We start from the raw sequence: 19,812 nt of genomic DNA, 5'->3' as shown, positions 1-19,812 counted from the left end.
CCTGGTGGGAACCAAGTGTTGTAAAATGAATGAGATCCCATGCTTGCTCTCAGGAACCTCACAGAAATGTAGATGCAGCACCCCCCTCCCCCCAGTGTGTTAAGTGCAGTGGAGGGGCACAGAGGGTGTCGAGGGGACACAGAGCAGGGGCATCTAAGCAGTGGGGGATGGGACTTGGGGAAGGCTGCTAAGAGGAGCTCATTCTCCAGCTTGAAGGACAAGTCAGGCTGGAGTGTGGGGCAGGGATCACAGTGAATGAACAGGCGAAGTGTCAGGTGTGGGGCAAGATGTCGTGACTGCAAAGGGAGATGTCCCGAGGACTGAAGCTACCGAGTGCGGGGCATCCCTGCTTCTTTCATAATCAAGTGTTGGTAGAAAAAGTAAAAGGCTTGTTAGGCTGCTTCCTTTCACCCCATCTCCGGGTCACCACAACTGAGAACTGCAGGACTTGGTCCTATGAATACACCATCACTCAGCTACTGGTCTCTACCATAATTACAGGCCCAGTGTCTGAGCTAAAACAGGTGGCAGCTACGGGGCTTGGCTTGAAAAAGACTCCCGCAAGTGTTGGAACCTACCTCCCTGCCACATAAAATAAAACATCGGCTACAAAAACAAGTCACTCCAGCTAAGTGTTACCCCTCAGCACGAGTTCCACTGACCTAAAGGAAACCTTTCACAGGCAGTGCCCACCCTTTACAAGGCAGAGGCCTGTATGTGAAGCTCCTGAAGGAGGTAGGAGATGACTTCCTGTACGTGGGGCTCTGAAAGGCAGGAGATGACCTCTGCCTTCAGCTCCACTCTCCATCTGCACTGTTCAAGGGCTGGTCTTGAACACGAGGTCATGCTCCACAGACTCAACTGTGAAGCAACTACAGGAAGCACCTGGAATCCCTACGTGATGGGCAGCATGGATTACAGTTGTCATGAGTCACTCACTTCTGGAGCAGGGAAGTTTCCAGATCTCACCCTGGGCAGTGATAGCAAAGGTGGCTGCTTCTGTAGTGAGTCTGTGTAGATAGCTAAGCCTGTGCAGACAGCCATCCCAGTGTTTCCAAAGCCCCATTTCCCAGAATCTGGGTATCTGCCCAGCTTTCCCTGAGGCCTCCAGCTGCTCTTAGGTCAATTCTGCCCTAACCTGCATGGTAGAAACCTAAGGTCCTAGAGGCTGGCTTCACCTTAGTTTTGAAGCCAAGTGGCCCAGTCCTCCGTCCTTCGTCCGTCCCTCCCTCCCTTTCGTCCCAGATTCAACCAACCACAAATGCAACTCATTAAGACAGGTGAAGAACACCTGGGGGAAGAAAAGCAACTCAGAAATCCCCCGCCCAGCCCAGTGCCCTGCTGGTGTGACTTTCTGGAGGCCCAGGGGCTGGTGCCTGGTTAATAATAGAAGTCCTGTCATCACCTGCTGGCTCCATTAACCCTCTGCCACCTGGGCCAAGTCTGCCCAACTGTTATCAGTTCAGGACTGTCAACTCCCCAAGCTGAAGGGGATAAAAATATGCCCTGAACTGATAGTGCCTTCCCTAAAGCCCCTCAGAAGGATTGTTGTTTAGGAGGTAAAACTGATGGGCAATTGCATGAAGAAAGGTTCCAGACAAATCAGCTGGATTGATGAGAGTGACATGCTAAGATGGTACCTGTGACGAGATGACATTGCCCCAGAAAGGTGACCACAGGGTAAGCAGGAGCCAGAGATGAGTTCCTTAGGGCCCCTGTGACAGATACCTTTGGAGGTGACTGTTCAGCTCACTGATCCCTTTCTCAGAGAACTGTCCTGACTGCAATCGTGTGGGTAAGAGCTGGGCATCCTGCACACGCCCAGTTGGACCAAGCTGGGCTTCCCTGAGCCTCTTTCCCAGAAAGTTGGAACTGTGATGGAGATGTTTTAATTTAGGCAGGAAATGAGGAAACATGAGTTGGGGAGCTGAGGCTGCCTTTGTGGTGTGAACATGTGAGATGTCTGCGTAGATCAGAGTGGTGAAATCCAGATGTATTAATGAGCAGATGCACAAGGAAGAACAGAGGAGAAACACAGAGTGAGGCAGAGACAAGCAGCCAGGGAGCAGGCTGGGCCCAGAAGGGAAACCTGGGCTCCTCGTGTCTTTCGGTCTCAGACCCCGGGAGAGACGCGGCCAATTTCCGCCCCTGTGTTCCGCGAGACATCCCCTTTATCTCTGAATTGTTGTTATCACTTCTCCCTTGATTGCATGACCCTGGTTAAGGAGCTTTCTGCTACTCCCTACGGGGGGGTGGGGGGGTGGGGGATTTTACCTGAAACACACACCAATTGTCAAGGGGCAGGAGGTTTCCTTATTTAAAAACCTGGGGTAATAACACATAAGGGGGATGGCAAGAGGATTAAACCCGAAGCAAAGCGCCTCGCATGGCACTGGGCCCAGAAAAGAATCTCAGCAAACAGAAGCTACTGTTATTACCAAGTCACACACAGGGACTAAAACTAACTCTAGGAACCTTGTGCCAGGGTCCAGTCTGGGTGTTACCAAGCAGCAGCCCAGCCCGTGGGGAGGGAGCCGGGGTGCCTGGGATGTGAACGCTCGCTGCCCCTGCTGTGCTGTATTTATTTGTCTCTCTCAAAACTCTCACCTGCAAAATGGGGATAAAAAGACGACCGACAGGTGTGTGAGGAAGAAATGACTTGAGCTCAGAGTTTCACAAGGTGCCCGGCACGCAGGGAGTGCTCAATACATGTTAGCAATGATCATCTCCGCCTTCGTCATCTCCGCCTGCTCCAGGGAGCTGCGCGCAGGGGAGGCAGAGAGGGCGCCTCACGCAGGGAGCTCCGAGACTGGCAAGTAAGGAGGGGTAAAAGAGCAGCAGAAACCCACCGACTCAGGGGAGACAGGGATCTACAGGGTTCAAAAGGTCAGGAGGACGCCTAGGCCAGCAGCTGGGACGAAGGGGCATTCCCTCCTACCACATGGTCGTGGCCTTGACCCAATGAGGAGGGAAGTGATACCTAAGCAAGGGGTTCCAAAACTAGATTTGATAACCAAAACACGTAAACCTATTCCACTGTTTTCTAACTTTCTGAGACCAGACAATAATTCATATTCTCTGTTTCAGGAATTTATAACCATACTCATTACTATTATTGCAAATCTGTGCTACCCCACTAGCACATTATAATAAGTGAGACTTTTGGCAGTAGCTAGTCACCGCTTCTATAAAGTTGATTCACTCTTATCGACAGAATGAGAAAGATTTTTTCTGTTTACAGCAAGAATCCACAGTCCCTACAACCCACAAATAAAAATCTCATTTGAAGATGTATTACACTGAAAATGCAGATGACCTCTTGGAAATAACTCAAAGACTAGAAACAACATTGAAAGCTAATGACTCATTTAATTATTGCTGCAAAGCAACGTCAAGCTGGGAGTCACATCTAGACTTATTTACCCTAGTTCTAAGAATTGTTTTGGAATTATTTCTAAATGAACCAACCCTGTATCAAAAGCTGCAGAGCGCTATCGACAGCTGTGGGCAAGGAGGAGGCAATCTCCGGCAATTCCACTGTGCTGAATTTCTTACAAATGCCCCTTGCATTATGATTCCTCTCTGACAAAGTCAGCTACAGGGTGAAATGGGAGTTCAGATCAACAGGAAACAGTCACTGACATCAGAGAGGTCACAGCGGAAAAGCACCCTGGTGAGGAAATCAGATTGCACCATGCCTGAACCAGAAACAACTAGAATTTAACCACATTAAGAACGATCACAGAGGCTTCAAGGAAGAAACAAGGAGAGAGAATCTAATGGCTTCCTTTTATTTCCCTGACTTATTTTGCACAGCCCAGAAGATAGCAGAAGCTAAATTCAATCACCCAGCAACCCCTCTGTCAAGCCCATGGGCATGATACGTCCTGTCTTAGCTCAGAGACGCATCTTTGGGTAGGAGAAATATGTCTCCAATAGATTAAGCCCTTAGGAACCTGCATTTCAAACCTGGAGGAACACACAGCTCTCTCTTCAAAAACCAAGTGTTGTTCTCGTAAACAGGATGCACCATGTTCATCTCTTTTAATGAAACTCGACAGGGCTTCCTGGCATATATGCCAGACTAGGGAAACAATGGGGCAACAGAACCTGCAGTTCAAGACACTGTAAAGCATCTGGGCCAGGATGTTCTCAGTGCATAAATAAGCAGTAAACACATGATCAGGGATACAGTGATGTAGGAGCACAGGTCCTCCCTCCCTGGCAGGGATCCTTTGATGTCCCTGGTCCATACACACCTTGCCCAGTGTCACTGCACTTGGTCTTGTTTTCTGTGGAGGACCTGGCACCTTTGAAGATGCCACCAAGGACAGTGCCTGGACCCTGGTGAGAGTTAATAAACCCTTTGGGTACTAACATGGCAGGAGGCGATTTTTGTTTCCTGATACAATGTAAACCAGAATGTTAGGAAAGCCTGGAACAAACTGCCGGGACTAGTTCTATCCATATGCTTTATGTAATTAAAGTGTAAATAGGTGGGTGAAGTGGCCCTTGCCCATAGTTAGTGTGTAGAAGACTTCAAAAGAAGTGGGTCTGCCTGATGCCCCTTCAGTTCCTTTTAGTATTTATGAAGTTTTGGGTTTTTTTTTCTCTGTGTAAAAGTAATTATATGTTTATAGTTCAAATGTAATTGTAAAGTAAATACATGCAAAACTGAGGAAAAATAAATACAATGAAAATAAAATTGCCTATAATCTTGACACCCAGAGACACAAGTCCAAATGTACGGAGAAACAAAAATCTGTATGGCTTTTAGTATCCAGAGAACTGGAGATTTTAGGGAGAAATGTTTTTAATTAGAATTATTTTCTCTCTATATCCTACTTACACCTAACTCTCTACAGCATGTTTAAAGAAAAGAGAAAATTAAAAATATATCCTCCTGCCCTGGCCTGTGTGGCTCAGTTGGCTGAGTGTCGTCCCAGCCACCAGGAGGTTGCTGGTTCGATTCCCGGTCAGGGCACATGCCCGGGTCTCGGGCTCGGTCCCCAGTAGGGGGCGTGAAGGAGGCAGCTGATCTATGTTTCTCTCTCACATTGACTTTTTTTTTTTTCCTCTTTCTCTCCCTTCCTCTCTCTCTAAAATCAATTTTTAAAAAACCCATAAAAAACAAATAAATGTTTTAAAATATATATATATCTTCCTTTTTCACTTATAGTACATATTTCCTGATGTACTTGGTCATCAAAAGCATAATTTTTTAAATAGTTGCATACTATTCCAAATGCCATTTCTATGCAGTCCTACGATTGCTGTACTTCTAATCGAGCGATGGAAATAAGAGCACATGGTGTTAATATTCTAGTTACTAAAGGTAATTTTTGTCAGCCTGGACACACAGGCATCTCAGAGCAGATTATTGCTAACTGAATATGGTGTTTTAATTCTGAATTACATTCACAAATCTAAACTATGAGTTTAGATTCACAATGAAGATATCTTGGATGATTATTTACTTTTTAAAAAAGGTTTAGTTACTTAAAAGTACACGCAATAGGATTCCTTTAAATCATTATTATTTCACACGGAGTGACTCTCTTTATAAAGATTTTGGTCCAAGCACCCAATAGCAGGTCTGTTGACAGTCTTTATGGATTTAGTTTGTACGGGGCTATAGAATGCAGAGTAAAACTGCCATTTTCCTTATTTAGATCATTCTTTCCTGACAGCGGTTCCTAAACTTTGCAGCCTCTCAAAGAAACCAAGATTTCATCTCTTCCTCTGATCTGTGGATGGATGAGGGGTCTCTGCCTCAAGGGAAGAGATCCTGAGTTTGTCTGATTCAACATTTTGCCCAGTTAGAGAAGTAGTGAATCTGGCCAAGAATATTCCACATCTGCTGTGAGATGATGCCTGGGGGTCTGCTGGCGGAGAGGGCGCTCCGTCCTCGGCCCCCCGGTGCGCAGTGCTCGCTGAAGTCTCTGTTAGGTTGTGCACTCCCTGTGCTATTTGGAGCTTGGTTCTTCCAGTGAAGCCTCAGCATGGGGCCCTCTGGCTGGGGAATGAGATGTGTTCAAGCAAATGACTCCCCACAACCTCTTCCAAACCCTTCCAGCAATATGGGTGAAATACTGATCTTCACTGTCCACTGAGGGAGGGAGATGCAGAGCTTACTACAGTGGTAGGGAGACCAAAGTAAAGAAGCAAAGTCTCATCAAGTGAGGAGCAAAGTGATCAGAAATGGACGAAAGGGTTTGCCCAGAAGAGAGGGCATTGCCTTAACTTTGTAGAAGCTTCAGTTGGCCACACAGAGTTCAGATGGGCCCTTTAAGCGGCAAGGATGAGAGCACAGACCGAGACGGCTACACCAAAGCCTCACCCCACACCTGGAGGATGCTCTGAGTCTTTCGGTGAACTGACTTCATCTGGGCACCTGATTCCTCTCCCTAGAAGTCACTTCCCTCTGATTCTTCATTCTGACTTTTTCCCACCCTTCTCCACTCTTGGAATTCCCTTTTCAGCCCCCTCTCTTCTCCATCTATTAACACCTACTGAACTATTTTAAGTGATAGCTTCTACTCTACCAAGAGGACACTGATGGCAACAAAATTTTATCTTCCATCTGAACCATGTTTCTGAGCAAGAAACACCTTACCCCTGGATTTCTTGCAAAGTGAATTTATGATATTCTATTCCCCCAGGCTCCTGACTGGCCAGAACTCTGGCCTCTCCTCTCACTCTTGCCCTAAAAAGCCCTATTGGTTTTATCTCCTTAGTGTTTCCTTGACTTCACTCCCTCCCATGACCACTGTCTTGGAGCAGGCAGGTTCAAAAGACCACTGGTTCAGCATCTTCACTAGGTCCACCCCCCCTACTTCATCTCCCCACCCCATCTTCTCCTCCTGCAGACAGTCACCAGAGGGCACCTCCTCAAATGCAGATCTGATGTTGCTCCCCGATTCACCAGATCCTTTCACCTCCACGATTGAGGGCAAGCTCCTTAGCAAAGGATGTCAGACCCACTATGGCTTCGCTTCTTCATCACTACCCCCTTTCCTCTCCTACATTCCTGCTGCATCAAGTCTTTTGGGGTTTTTGGCACATCATACGTTTTAATTCTCTGTGCCTTTGCACTATTCCCTCTGTCTGGGAGGCTGTCCTCTCCTGCACACATCTATGACTGTAGGGCTCCTATTCACCCTCAAAACCCAGCTCAGACAGCCCTTCCTCTGGGAGCTCTTCCAACCTCCCCAAGGACCAAGCCATGACCTTCTTTTCTCCATCACAGTGTTATTGGTATCTGTGTTTAGCATGATCCTTGGCTGAAAGCAACTGGAGGACGGGTCCACCTTTTGTTCTATATGTCTTCAGTCCCTAGCACATAATGTGTGCTCAGTAAACATTTACTGAGTGGACTTAAAAAGGCAAGACACATACAATATTACCATTTAATATAGAAATAGCCAATGTCTCTAGTGGTTAGGGTCTTCTTTCAATATTTAGAGATCACTTGGTTTTAAAAAGAGCATCTAAGGTATCTGTACCTGTAAGATGAAATGGTATTTCCATGTGTGGAAAACAAAAGAAAATAGCAATTTGCTTTCCCCAAAGCACATTTGTATTGCTACCAACACATTTTTCTACCCTGGCTGAAAAATTTTTCCTCAAGCTTTGATTATCACAGACAGGCATCCTGTAAGTTCAGGGTGGAGTTGATGACTTTCATAAAATACCACCGATTCAGCGCCATGACGGTAAGGTGGAAGTATAAACATTAAATGCCAAGACAAGAAAGAAGCTGCGGCATTTCAATTGCTTGCTTTTAAACATAACTAATTTTAAATACATGCTCACTGAGCTAATCTTTTGCACCCTACTTACCCCAGGCCCTGCTAATTCTGCCTTAGCACAGCAGGCTTCACCATCCAGAACCCGGGGCAGCCTTGAACCCTCCCTCCCATTCCAGGGACCCTGTGTGCTTCAGCTGTCCCCGCCCAGCCCAGAGCTCCAGGCCCTACCAGTGCCACAGTGCAGCCACCAATAGCTGTTAGGGGCCCCCAAACAGGAACTTGGCCTGTCTACAAACTCAGGGGGGAAAAAAAGATAATACTTATATTTTATGAGAAAGATTTGACACTTTGCTTTGGCCCCTAAAGAGTAAAATGATCATCCTGGCCAGTGTGGCTCAGTTGGTTGGGGGTTATCCCATGCACCAAGAGGCTGCCGGTTCGATTCCTGGTCGGGGGCCATGAGGGAGGCAACTTTCACATCGACGTTTCTCCTTCTCTCTCTCCCTTCCTCTTTCTCTAAAAACATTAAAATAAAATAAAGTAAAATGATCTTCTAGCCCACTTGACTTCTCACATCTAGGATAGACCACCTGACATTCACGGAAGGCAGTCGATTTTCAACCGGGGGAGATGCTTCTCCCCAGGAGACACTTGGCAATGTCTGGAGACACTTTTGGTTGTCACAACAAGGGAGGTGTTACTGGCACATAGAGAACAGAGGCCAGAGATGCTTCTAACAGTACCATGCACAGGACAGCCCTCACAGCACAGGGTTATCCCACCCCAAATGTTAGGAGTGGGCAAGTGACGTCACATTATGCAAATTCGTGAATTTCTCTTTTCTTTTTTTTTTGCTGGAAAGGTTGAAAATTCATTAGCCATTTGATTATTAAAACTGTTAGTGGACAACAGTGTGGTGATTGGGGGGAAGGGAGGCTGGAAGTGGAAGAAAGCATAGAGGGGAGAAACGGTGATGGACAAAATAAAATAATAAAATAAACTATTAGACCTGTTGGTGAGGGTCAGGGTGGTGGGGATAAAGTGCTAAGCCAGGTGGAAGGGAATCTCCTCCTTCAGATCTGTCCTGAGCCTGAGTCCTGAGGGACAAATCAGGTTAATGAACAGGCCTCAGTTCTACAGACTCCAGAAGAGAAACCTTAACTGGTCTATGTCAGCTCCCCCTTATCTGTTCCCTGCTTTGTCGGTTGTGCCTCATTCAATTGAACCACCTTTCACCACTGGCTTAGAAGGTCTGGGCTTGTTGTGGACACCGGCTAGTTCCCACGTCTCAAGGGGACCGTGGCTTAGTGCTCCCTGGGAGTGAGGAGGAGGGAGGCGTGGAAGAACATGGAGGCAGGCGTGGTCCACTGCACAGAAAGAGGAAAACAGGTATGGGGCGAGGGGAGGAGTTTGCTAAGAAGAGCTCTCCTCTTTTGTTTTGGTTGGGAGTTATATGTGACATTATTATAACATTTAAAATACCATATACCATACACCGTAAGAATGGAATTGAGAGACTCTGGGAAGAGTTCTAAGACTCCCTTCATAACACCTGAGCGATAAGTCATTACAGGCCGTTCTAAGAACGTGGGAAGGAGTGAGCTGTAAATATAGCGTGCTCTTTTGCTCTACAAATATACTAAAAGCGGGACAACTCGCACAGTGGGTGGCCCTGGAAGGAAGACGGGGCATGCGAAAGTCCTCCAGCGGAGCACGGAGGGTCTGCAGGGTACTAGCTGACAGCAGAAGGCAGGAAGAACAGTCAGCGTGGGCACAAGGGTTAATGTAGGGCTGATGTGTTCCTGCAGCCGCGTGCAGGGCTGTCAGTGAGGAGGCCAGTCGACCAGAGGGGCAAGGAAGACTATAGAGAGCAATGGTGAGCAAGGGAAGCAGGTGGGGCTGCTCTTCCCATTACTTCTGCTTTGGGCCCCCCCAGCCCAGTAGTGCCAGGGAACCAATCCATCGCCAAGCAGAGGCAGTGCCCACAGCTTGGGCTTCCTCCTGATAACTCCGTCATGTTTGAAATTCAATGCACCCCATGGGAAAAAAAAGTGTGCTTCATGTGCAAATGTAGCTTCAAGAAAAGTCCCTTCTAAGCAGGTGGCTGCTCTGAGCCTGCCCTAGACAGCAATCTCCGGTGGTTATGGTGACCAGTTACATATGAAGAGGCTGTCAGGCCCCCAAATACAGCTCTGTAAAGGCAGGGTCCCCACTGTGCTTTATTCATCGCTGTGTCCACAGGGCTTGGAGTGGAGCCCCACACAGTGAAGGCACTTAGAGCATTTTTTAAAAAATTATTTTTGAAAATATTACAGATGTCCCCTTTTCCCTGCTGTTGATCCCCTCCACCTGGCATCCCTCCGGCCCCCCAGGTCTTACCCACACTATTGTCTGTGTCCATACGTCATGTATCTAGGCCTCTAAGTTCTTGATTACTGCCCCCCACTCCCACCCTCCCTCTAAAATTCGTCCGACTGCTTCGTGACTCTATATCTCTATCTACCTTGTTCATTAGTTTATTTTGTTCATTAGATTCCACATATGAGTGAGATCATGTGGTACATTTGCTGAACAAAAAAACGCCTTCGGTCCCCAGCTGTCAGGGGGTGATTCTCTATTCTTTCAAGTGGGCTGAGTTTATAACGCCAGGCACAGCTGATTCTGCTGTGAGAGGCCCTGGAAAGTTATGGGCCTAGAAGGGATGGACACAGCCGGGCTTCTACCAGGAATGAAGTAACTGTGGAAAATGCACGAATTTCAGAACTAGACTATATTATGGTCTGTGGTTTCCACCAGAACAGTCAGCTTTTTGCACTGCACGATTCTGTTTTCTGGGTGGGGGGTGGGAACCCACTGCAGCCACTTATGCAGCTTCAGGCTCTGGCCCACAGGTCCCAGCCAGTCAAGGTAGGAATCAACCTAATGTCCTAGGGAGACACCTCAGGCCACGCAGATGCTGCTGAGGTGCTAATTGGTGTGTTAGTCTTGTAGCCACACTGGGTGCACTCCCAAGGGAAGACTGGCTCGCAGGTATGGCTGTCCCCCGAGCCCAGTGCTCATTTTCAACGGTGCTTCCTCTTCACGTGATGTCTGCACTTGCCCAGTGCTACCTCCTGTGTGGCATTGCTCCACCCATATTCTCTTCTCTTCTCGACTGGACTGAGGAGCCAAAGAACTGCTTCTCTTGCCTAGCACTCAGCCAGTGTGACCTGGAATGATGGACTTTCATGAAACTATTGGGCAGAGAAAGTACACACATTTTTTATTCTCAGAGCCAGTCCTGGCAGGTCCAACCCAGAGCTACAAACCCGGGCCATGTGGAGGCCAGAAGAGTTCTGGTTTGGCAGTTTCCCAGATGGCCAGGGAAAGCCATATCTGAGACGCCCACCACAGAGCTTTATCAGTCACGGGGCACACAGGGCCAGGTCTGACCCTGGCAAGTCTCGGACACGTCAACAGAGCTTGCGCACAATCCATGAGCCGTCTCACCAAACACGGTGGCGCGTCTACTTGACCTCCAGGTCATCAGTTATGACCGTGGCGAGCGACATCAAGGCCAATTATGACTGAATAACCTCAAACTGAGAAAACATGCCAACCCTCCCGAACGCTTTTGTCACACCGCAGTCCCACCCAGGCAGAGAGAGCCGACACCACAGCATGAACCTCAGCCTCTCTTGTTTCCAACTCACTCTCATGGCCCTGTTCACCCGCAGAAAGCTGGAAAGCCTGGCAGCCTGAGAGGACAAGGCCGAGGTCCCAATACCCCCTGAAGCCCAGGGACTGGAGATGCCCTGCATGTGTTCTGTCCCCAGATGGGACACTATTAATAGTTGGGAACATGCCCGACTGGGAAACACCGTGTTCTGGCTCATTTTCTATTTTGATCTGAGCCAAAGGCAAACTGCAACAAATGACCCATAAGAGAATCGAATCGGATTTGTGGTAGCTATTGTTCCAGGAAAAGAGGAAACCTAGTTCCAAACATATAAGATGAAATATTCTCAGGTATTTCATAAAAGGCCACAGAACTATATATATAGTGAAAAAAACTAACCTATTCCTACCTGATGTCACTATTCTTAGCTGCACACGTTCCTTGGAGAGAACGTTTCTGTTTGTGGTACAAAGGGCGTGGCACAGATTATGGAACTGGATGACCTGGTCAGGGAATCCATGGTCTGACTCCTGCCTGCTCTGTGACCTGGGGCCAGTCATTTAACTTCTCTGGGCATGAGTTTCTAGATCTTTAAAATGAGTATAATCGTATCTATACTTCCCTGGATTGTTTTGGGTATTAAACAAAATATTTCATTCAACAGATATTTATGGAATGCCAAAATGTGCAGTTTTATAGACATTGGCAATGAATAGAAGCATCTAAAACATATGGCAGGGTCTCAAAGGAGAGCAACTGCTGCTCTTTCATTCTTCACCCAGCCGCTCTGCAAAGCCCAGGCCACTGTGGCCTCAACAGAGGCCTCTCAGAACCCTCCTCCCTCGGAGGGAAAAACATCTTCCAGCTTCTTCTACTGCACTTCACCTCTCCTCACCTAACCCACCAACTCAGGGCCTTGTCCCGTTACCCAAGATGTCACTGTGACTCAGAACACAATGGGCAATGCTGCTCCAGGAGCCACGTGTGCCTTCCCATCCTCCAGATCAGCCGCTGGCAGCAGCTCAGCAGACGAACAGGCCTGGCTGCCACGGCCAGATGCTCACTGAACACTTAGTAGAGAAAAGGGGCTGGATGGGCTGGAATGCAGCCAGGGTGGGGCAGGGCTGTGCAGGGCCACAGGGCAGCCTCCCAGCCCCCATGTGCACAAAGCCAGCCTGAGGGTCACTTTCTGGAGGTATTTCTGACAACAGGTCTCTGATGGAAGAACACAGGATTTAGGTGGAGGTGCTTATCTAGGAAAAAAATCAAAGGCAGGGAACCTTCCTAATGACAAGCCAGAATTAGAACCCAGAGCTCTCATACTAAAGATTACCGTGTAGCTACCTGTCTGATGAAATTCTGAAAGGGTCATTCCAGGGCCACAGGACTCTCTTATGTCTATTTTTTCTGCCTGCCTGCCTATCTCACACACACACACACACACACACACACACACACCCCCCTTTGCTATGATTCAACATAACAACAATGGAGAAAATAATACAGAGAAAAGTATGTCCCTGTGACATGTTTTAGGCCTGGGTTCAGTAGACTGAGAGCATTTTGCACAAGCTGTGTAACGATAGCATTTGGTTCACAGGATTCCGGGACCGCCTGACTTGCAGTGGGAGGATTCCTGCTCTGCTGAGTGACACTGAAAAGTGTGGCTTCTTAAGGGAAAGTGATTCCCCTGCCAGGAGCTCCAGGCACCCATTTTGTGGACATCAGTCAGTAGCCCGGGTGTCCTGAGGAAAGGACCAACAGGTAGAGAGACAGGACAGGTGGCAGGTGAGAGCCCAAGGGAGGGTCCATGTGTTCTGTGGTCCACCTGCGTGTGCAGCACATCCCAGTGCAAACTTAAGCGTTCCCCAGAGAACAGGCTCTGCAGGGCTCAATGTTCCAACCTGGCCCGGGTCCGGGCGCAGTGTGTCATATGTTTTCCAAATGGAAGCCTTTGCTTCAATAAACTGGGTCTCTGAACAAAGACCGAAGCATCTGACCAGTATTTACTCTGCCACTCCCCTTCCTGCTACTGCAGAGCCTTTGTTCTTCCCTCCGGGCACCAGGAGAGCCAGCGTGGGAGCCCCGGGAGCTGGGGGTGGGGGTCCCAGATTCCAGGCCATAAATGCCAGAGGGCCCAGCTGCAGACACAGCAGTCACTGATTAAGATGAAAGGAGTGTGAAGGGAATGTAACCTGAAAGGGTGGGGAAGGGTCCTCCCTGGCTTAATAATGTCTCCCTCCTTTCACCCCCCCTTGTTAAAGAAATATAACCACCAAAATCGGGCCAGGTGTGGCAGTTCACAGTCTGGGGCAGCTCATTGATATGGATACAGGCCAGTAATCATCACAAATTCTGTATTATTTCCTGGCCTCTAACCTCCTAGTTCCACCATTGACTGTGTTGAATTTGGGGTGAGTGACTCGACTCCTCAGTGCTTCACTTTATCCCTCAGCAAAGTGAAGATGATAATTGTACGTGTCTCACGGGGCTGTTGTAAGAACTGCACGCTATAAATAATACCTTCTAGGTGCTTATGACAGTGTCTGAAACATAATCATTTAACTGCTTAATATTCAATGATCTCTTTACTGCCTGAAAATATAAATCAAATACTGTATTATTTAAGTAAACTTCTATTGCTGAATGCCAAAGCTGTTTCCAATATTTTCCCATTTTAAATAATGCGCTGAAAATTAAAACTCTTTATGCATAGTACTTATTTTATATTCCTTATGTTGTTTTCTTAGGCTAGATTATCAGAAATCAAATAAACAGATCCAAGAGTATAAACATTTTTATGAGTCTTGACTCAGATGATCAAATTACTCACAGACTATTAGGATTTGTAACGCTCTCAGAAACTCGTGAGGATGCCAATTAATGATACACTTGCAAGTAACGTGTGTCATTATGCAAAAATCAGGGGCAATGACTTATGGGCTTACAATCCTACGTAGCGAAGTCAATAAATAAATGAAATGTGCTTATTTATTGTTTTTCCTAAGAACAAAAGGAGCTCCGGAACTCCTACTTTCAGGGTGTTTGCTTTATGCTCTGGTGTGGGGTCTGTGCTGGCCACTGGGGAAGCCCCAGAACATTTTTCTCTGGTGTGGGGAAGAAGTGGTCACCCCCACAATAAGCCTACTCACTTTTGAATAGTGTTGCGTGTGTACAAAGCATGTCTGTATGCTCTCCTCTGGTCCTCACGGCAATCCTGGTCTCCTTTTAACCACGAGAACTAGAAGGTTCAAAAGGTAGGCTCACGCCATTCAGACAGAGGAAAACAAAGTTGGAAGGACTCGGGGACTTCCATTTTCAAGGGCAATGCTGCTTCCCTGCCAGCAGGCTGGAGGGCAGCCAGGGCAGATAGGAGGTGCTTAAGCGGGTGGTGAATCAATGACCTAAATGTGGTGTAAGACAGCGTGCGACTGCTGGGCCCAAGCATGCAGCCTGGGCCCCAGAGTGAGCCCGAGTCAGAGCAGAACCTTCTCTACCACTTACAGCCTAAGGGGCCCTCAGCAAGTAGTTCTCCCTTTCTCTGGGCTTCGGAGGCACTCATTCCACAGGGCTGGACAGGAGAGGAGAGCATTTCTTCGGGGTCATCACAGTGAAAGGATACTTTGCAGATAGCTGGGGGGTGGCGCTAACACCTCACTTCTAAATTCTTCTGGGGAGGCTGTTACAGCTCAGCATTACACACTGGTTGTCATCTCACTTTGGGGGCTGGGACCTGCCAAACTGCGTAGCTAAAAAGTAATAATGTACCTGCTGTAATTTCTCATAGTAATGAACATGTTCTCTGTTCTCTATAGTTAGTTTTTCAACAGCAAGTGGGGATAGTCACGGAGGATTTCTGACAGATGGACAGACACACAGCAAGCAAATGCCATGCATATTATGGAGTCTGAAACCTTGCAAACCTGAGAGAAGTCATAAACTATAGCAAAGTGAAAACTGTGTATCTCTGTCTCAGCACGAGAAAAACTCATTTGATTCTTTTAAGTTGGTTCCCGCCACTTTATCGTCTGGACTTAGGACAGTGGAAAATTCCCATTATCCTTTGCTTCAGGGACATCTCCTGCAGAACACAAATTCTAAACCCTAGTTTTCTGTATCTGGTGGAGAAATAAAAATCACCCTGCAGTAACGAGTGTCACCTTGTGGCCACGCATGAAACTGCCACTAGGACAAAGATGGCCAATGCTAATGAAGGCTGAACCTGATGAACACTGGAAATCCCACATGGTCACTAATATTTTGGTATATTACATAATTTATACTCTTCTAGAAAACTCTGCATTGTATACATTACTTTCATTGGGCTCCTAATGTGTTCCAAGTTAATTTTTTGTTCTACTTTACCATAACAAAATCTAATTGTTGGTGACACCTCTGACTGTTTCTTACACAATCATGGGGACTCTCTAGAGCTGAGTATGAGACACGTCTTTATTTGTTCACTCGAGTAACTTGAAACAACAGCCGCTGCACAATCAGACTAGGTTCACTAAATAGCCTGTCCATGGTCTGACTTTTCAAAGTCATCAGCTGATTAAGATCATCTAACCTAATGTCACAGGTAACCATCTACTCTTTGGCTCGGGCCCTGGGAGGATGACCTGAGCCATTGCTGCCCTATCATTTGATTCATGGTATGAGCAGAAGGCGACTGGTATCACCTACCAAATAGTACCACCCTTCTTTGCAAGGGTGCTTCAAGCCTGAGCTGTCACCCCACTCATCTCTGGGAAAACAGTTGGGTGAGGGGGGTGAGGAGGGAAGGGCTTTATGCAGGCAAAGTGCAGAGCACAGGAAACACTCTAGGTAGCAGTGGAGGTGGCAGAGCTGGAATTCCACAAGAACCATGGACCCCAGACATGGGAACAGAGAACCAGGGGCAAGATGACAGGGCAGCATGGAATCCAGGGCTGTCTGGAAGAGCCACAGACCATGCGGTGAGGAGCGTGTAGCCTCAAGGAGCCCAGACCATGAGGAAGGAAGGAGTGCAGGGGGAACGTGGCCTAAGAAGCTATTAGCTGACACCCCAGCTCCTTCCAATATGCTTGGACAGCACGGGAGTACACACTGTGTATCCCCTTAATACACCCTCCTGGCTCCCAGCTTCCAGTCTTCCCTGCCCCACCCATTCCCCAGGCTGCACATGTGTCCTTTACAACAAGGATTTGAATACAGGGGACCCTTAAACATCTGCGAATGCTCAGCCTCACTCACAGTCAGAGAAACGCAAATTAGAACTCTGAAGAAACTATGTTTTAAATCTCTCCAATCATCAAAATGATAGATAGCAAGCTGTGAAGTGCGGGTGGGCAAAATCGGTCTTCTCATGGTTTGGGAGTGTGAACTTAGAAATTCAGCAAGCAAGTGGTAAGAGCCTGGGCTCTATTGTCAGACTGTCTGGAATCAAAACCTCTGTTACTTAGAAGCTAAATTTCTTTGTGCCTCAGTTTCCTCATATGTAAAATGGGATTAATGCTAATAGAACTTACTTCATAGAGTTACTGTAAGGATTAAATGAGATAACATACATAATGCACTTAGAACAATGCTTAGTATATAGGTGGTAACATGTTAGCTATCTTTAATAGCTATGAGGGAGAAGGCCAATCGGACTCTGTCAAAATTTTAAATGCATATACTCCGAACAAATACAACTTCTCGTAGTGTATCATATAGACATAAAAGCACAATATATAAGGATAAAAGCACAAGGGGACTCACTGCAATAATGACTGAAATAAAAGACTGGGTACAACCTACACATAGCAATAGGAAACAAATAAATTGTGGCATGTTCTCAAAATGGAAAACTATGCAGCCATTAAAAATGAGGCAACTATGTATCTGTATATACAAATATGAAACAAATCTCCAAGATACATTATTACATTTTCAACAAAATAAGGTGTAGAATGGTGGGAAATGTATACCATCATTGCTTTTAAAAAAATAAATATGAATGCATATATGTGGTATGCATGTATGCTTTCATGTGCAAAAAATACTTCAAAAATCTACACACGAAATTAGTAGTAATTGTTTCTTTCAGAGAAAAGATATGGATATTGGAGGGTGCTTATATTACTTATTGCAAAAAAATCAGTTTTACAGTTGAAAAATGCAATCTGATATGTCATCTCTCTGCTTAAATTTCTTTGATTTGCTCTGAGGACTAGAGTTCATGTTCCTTAACACAGCCTGCAAGGTCCTTCATGGCCTGGCTCTGGCCATCTCTGCAGCTTCAGTTCTTACCAGGCGCCTCCTCACCCTCCATTCTTCACACACACACTACATTCGCCCTCACGGTCTCGCTCACTGCTACACCTGCGCACTTGCTGGTACTCTCTATGCGTATCTGCCTTCCTTCGCCTTTGGCCTAACTAATGCTAACTCACCTGGTTCCGTGGAATCGCACTGCACCGTCCCTGGATCAGGTAGGTGGGGTGTCCCTATCCTGCCCCCGCCCCTATTGCCCTGATGGTAGCACAGACAAGGGGCACGTCCCAAATTCACTCTCCCAGAATGCCTTTGACTACGAGAAAGTTCTGAAATACCTTGGCAGACCTTCTTGGTGGCTTCTCAGGAGCCATCTTCCCTCTTCATTGACAACAGAAGCCCAGTGCTAAGTGGGCAGCACAGTGCCCACCGCAGGGGATGAGTCAAGGTTGGTGGGAGTCTACCATGGTAAACCAGCTTGCCCTGGCTAGATATTTGTTCTTCCAGTCTCCTTTGCAGCTAAGGGTGAGCAGGTGACTCAAGCGTAGAGAGAATTTTCTCTCCCTGATACAAGGAGAGTGGCCCATGAAGCCCTGTGCCTCTGCCCCCATGCTTCCTCCCCCGGATGCTGCCCTGTGAGGTGTAATGTTTAGCACTGTGGCAAATAACTTGAAACTCCAAGGGGAAGAGATGTCCAATGTCACTGAGCAACTAAGCCAACCCTAACATTGCTACCACCAGATTCCTCCAGAAAAACGTTTGTATTAAAGAATTAAACTTATCCTTTCTGTTTACTGCATAAACCATTATTCGTTGGGCATTCTGTTAACTGCAGCCAAAAGCATTCCTAACTGCACACCATTAGAGGGTAGACAGACTTGAATCCCAGGATCAGCCCACACAATGGAGGTAAGGGTCCCTGGTCAAGGCCAGGAGCAATGCATTGGGGCCTTACAGATCAAGGTGCCTTCTCTGGGCCCACCCTGGGTGAGCTCTTGTTAAACATTTAGGGACAGAGCGAAGGTCCAAGTCACCAAGATAAGCAGCCCATGACATTTACTCTATTCTTAGACTTCAGTAACCTTCACTTTGCTAGAGAAGACTTACCTATAAAGACCTTTAAATCTTAGGACACCACCCTCAAAGTGATCCTTCTTTAGGATGCCATGAAAGAAATTGGTTAGTTCACTGGGTTCACCTTCTCCCGCAGGTCATCAGAAGTCAGTGGGGACCTTCCTATGGCCCTCCCACGGGCGCTCATCCCCCAAAAGTTTCTGATAATTCTACTTTATGAAATCCTCAATATCATATTGTCTCAACTCTTTAAGAAAGAAGGCCATGGAGGCTGGGAATGCGCATCCTACTCACAGGGGTCTGAAAGCAGCAGAACAACTGGGTGAGGAAGGGGTGACTGCGGGCCAAGGACAGGATCCTCTTCTCTGTCATTGTGCACTCCACGTCGTCATCTTGCAGGATCACGTCCTTCTTCAGCACCTTCACGGCATAGAGGTCTCCTGTCTCTTTGATTCTTGCAAGCATCACCTATGGCAAAGCGGAAGGAGGGAGCGTGAGCCGAGAACTCGTGCCGTCCTCAGGGTGTGGGCACGCACGGGGCAGAAAGGGAAGGACACGTGGGGAACGTGAGCGTGTACACACACACACACAAGCCCAGACGACATACACGCAACGCGCTTACTTTACCCTGAACAGTGAAAGCCGAGGCTCACCTTCCCAAAGCTGCCCTTCCCCAACACTCGGATGAACTCAAAGTTGTCGATACCAAGCCGGTTGGCAGAATTAACCCCGACCCCGTTTCCTTCTTTGGTGCCTTCCTTTCCCTGTCGTCTTAGGGTTGATCTGGAAACGAGCTTCTGTAAAGAGAAGGGACACATCGAGTCAGAACTCACAGTGTGCGCATGAAGCATTTATGGAGAAGACCTTACTTGCAGCCTCAGCACTCAATACAACCCGTGGGGTAAGATAATTCAGCTTCACAAGTGATCAGGTTCTGCTATTCAAAATTACCTCTGCATCAGCTCGTGGTCTGTGCTCACTGTATCTGGGGAAGAATCACTTAAAAATATTTCTAAGCCACAGAGTTTCAGTTTATGCTCAAGTGGGCGTGTATAGAAACACAAACGCCTTAGTCTGATCCCTCCAGTTCCT

The 19,812-nt window shown here is 47.2% G+C and overlaps 1 protein-coding gene across 1 annotated transcript in view; it reads right to left on the bottom strand.

Annotated features, from left to right (window-relative positions):
- PRKCH (protein kinase C eta) overlaps window positions 1–19,812 on the bottom strand; it is a 199,801-nt gene that overhangs the window by 61,991 nt on the left and 117,998 nt on the right. The window contains exons 8-9 of the mRNA XM_081161696.1: window positions 19,374–19,517; window positions 19,015–19,188 (exon numbers count right to left, since the gene is read on the bottom strand). Of these exons, the coding sequence (XP_081017822.1) occupies window positions 19,015–19,188; window positions 19,374–19,517 (318 nt within the window). The remainder of the gene's footprint in view (window positions 1–19,014; window positions 19,189–19,373; window positions 19,518–19,812) is intronic.

The sequence above is a fragment of the Miniopterus schreibersii genome (assembly GCF_964146895.1).
Source record: "Miniopterus schreibersii genome assembly, chromosome: 1".
In the NCBI taxonomy this organism is placed as follows: Eukaryota; Metazoa; Chordata; class Mammalia; order Chiroptera; family Miniopteridae; genus Miniopterus; species Miniopterus schreibersii.
This window is presented reverse-complemented; position numbering and strand designations above follow the sequence as displayed.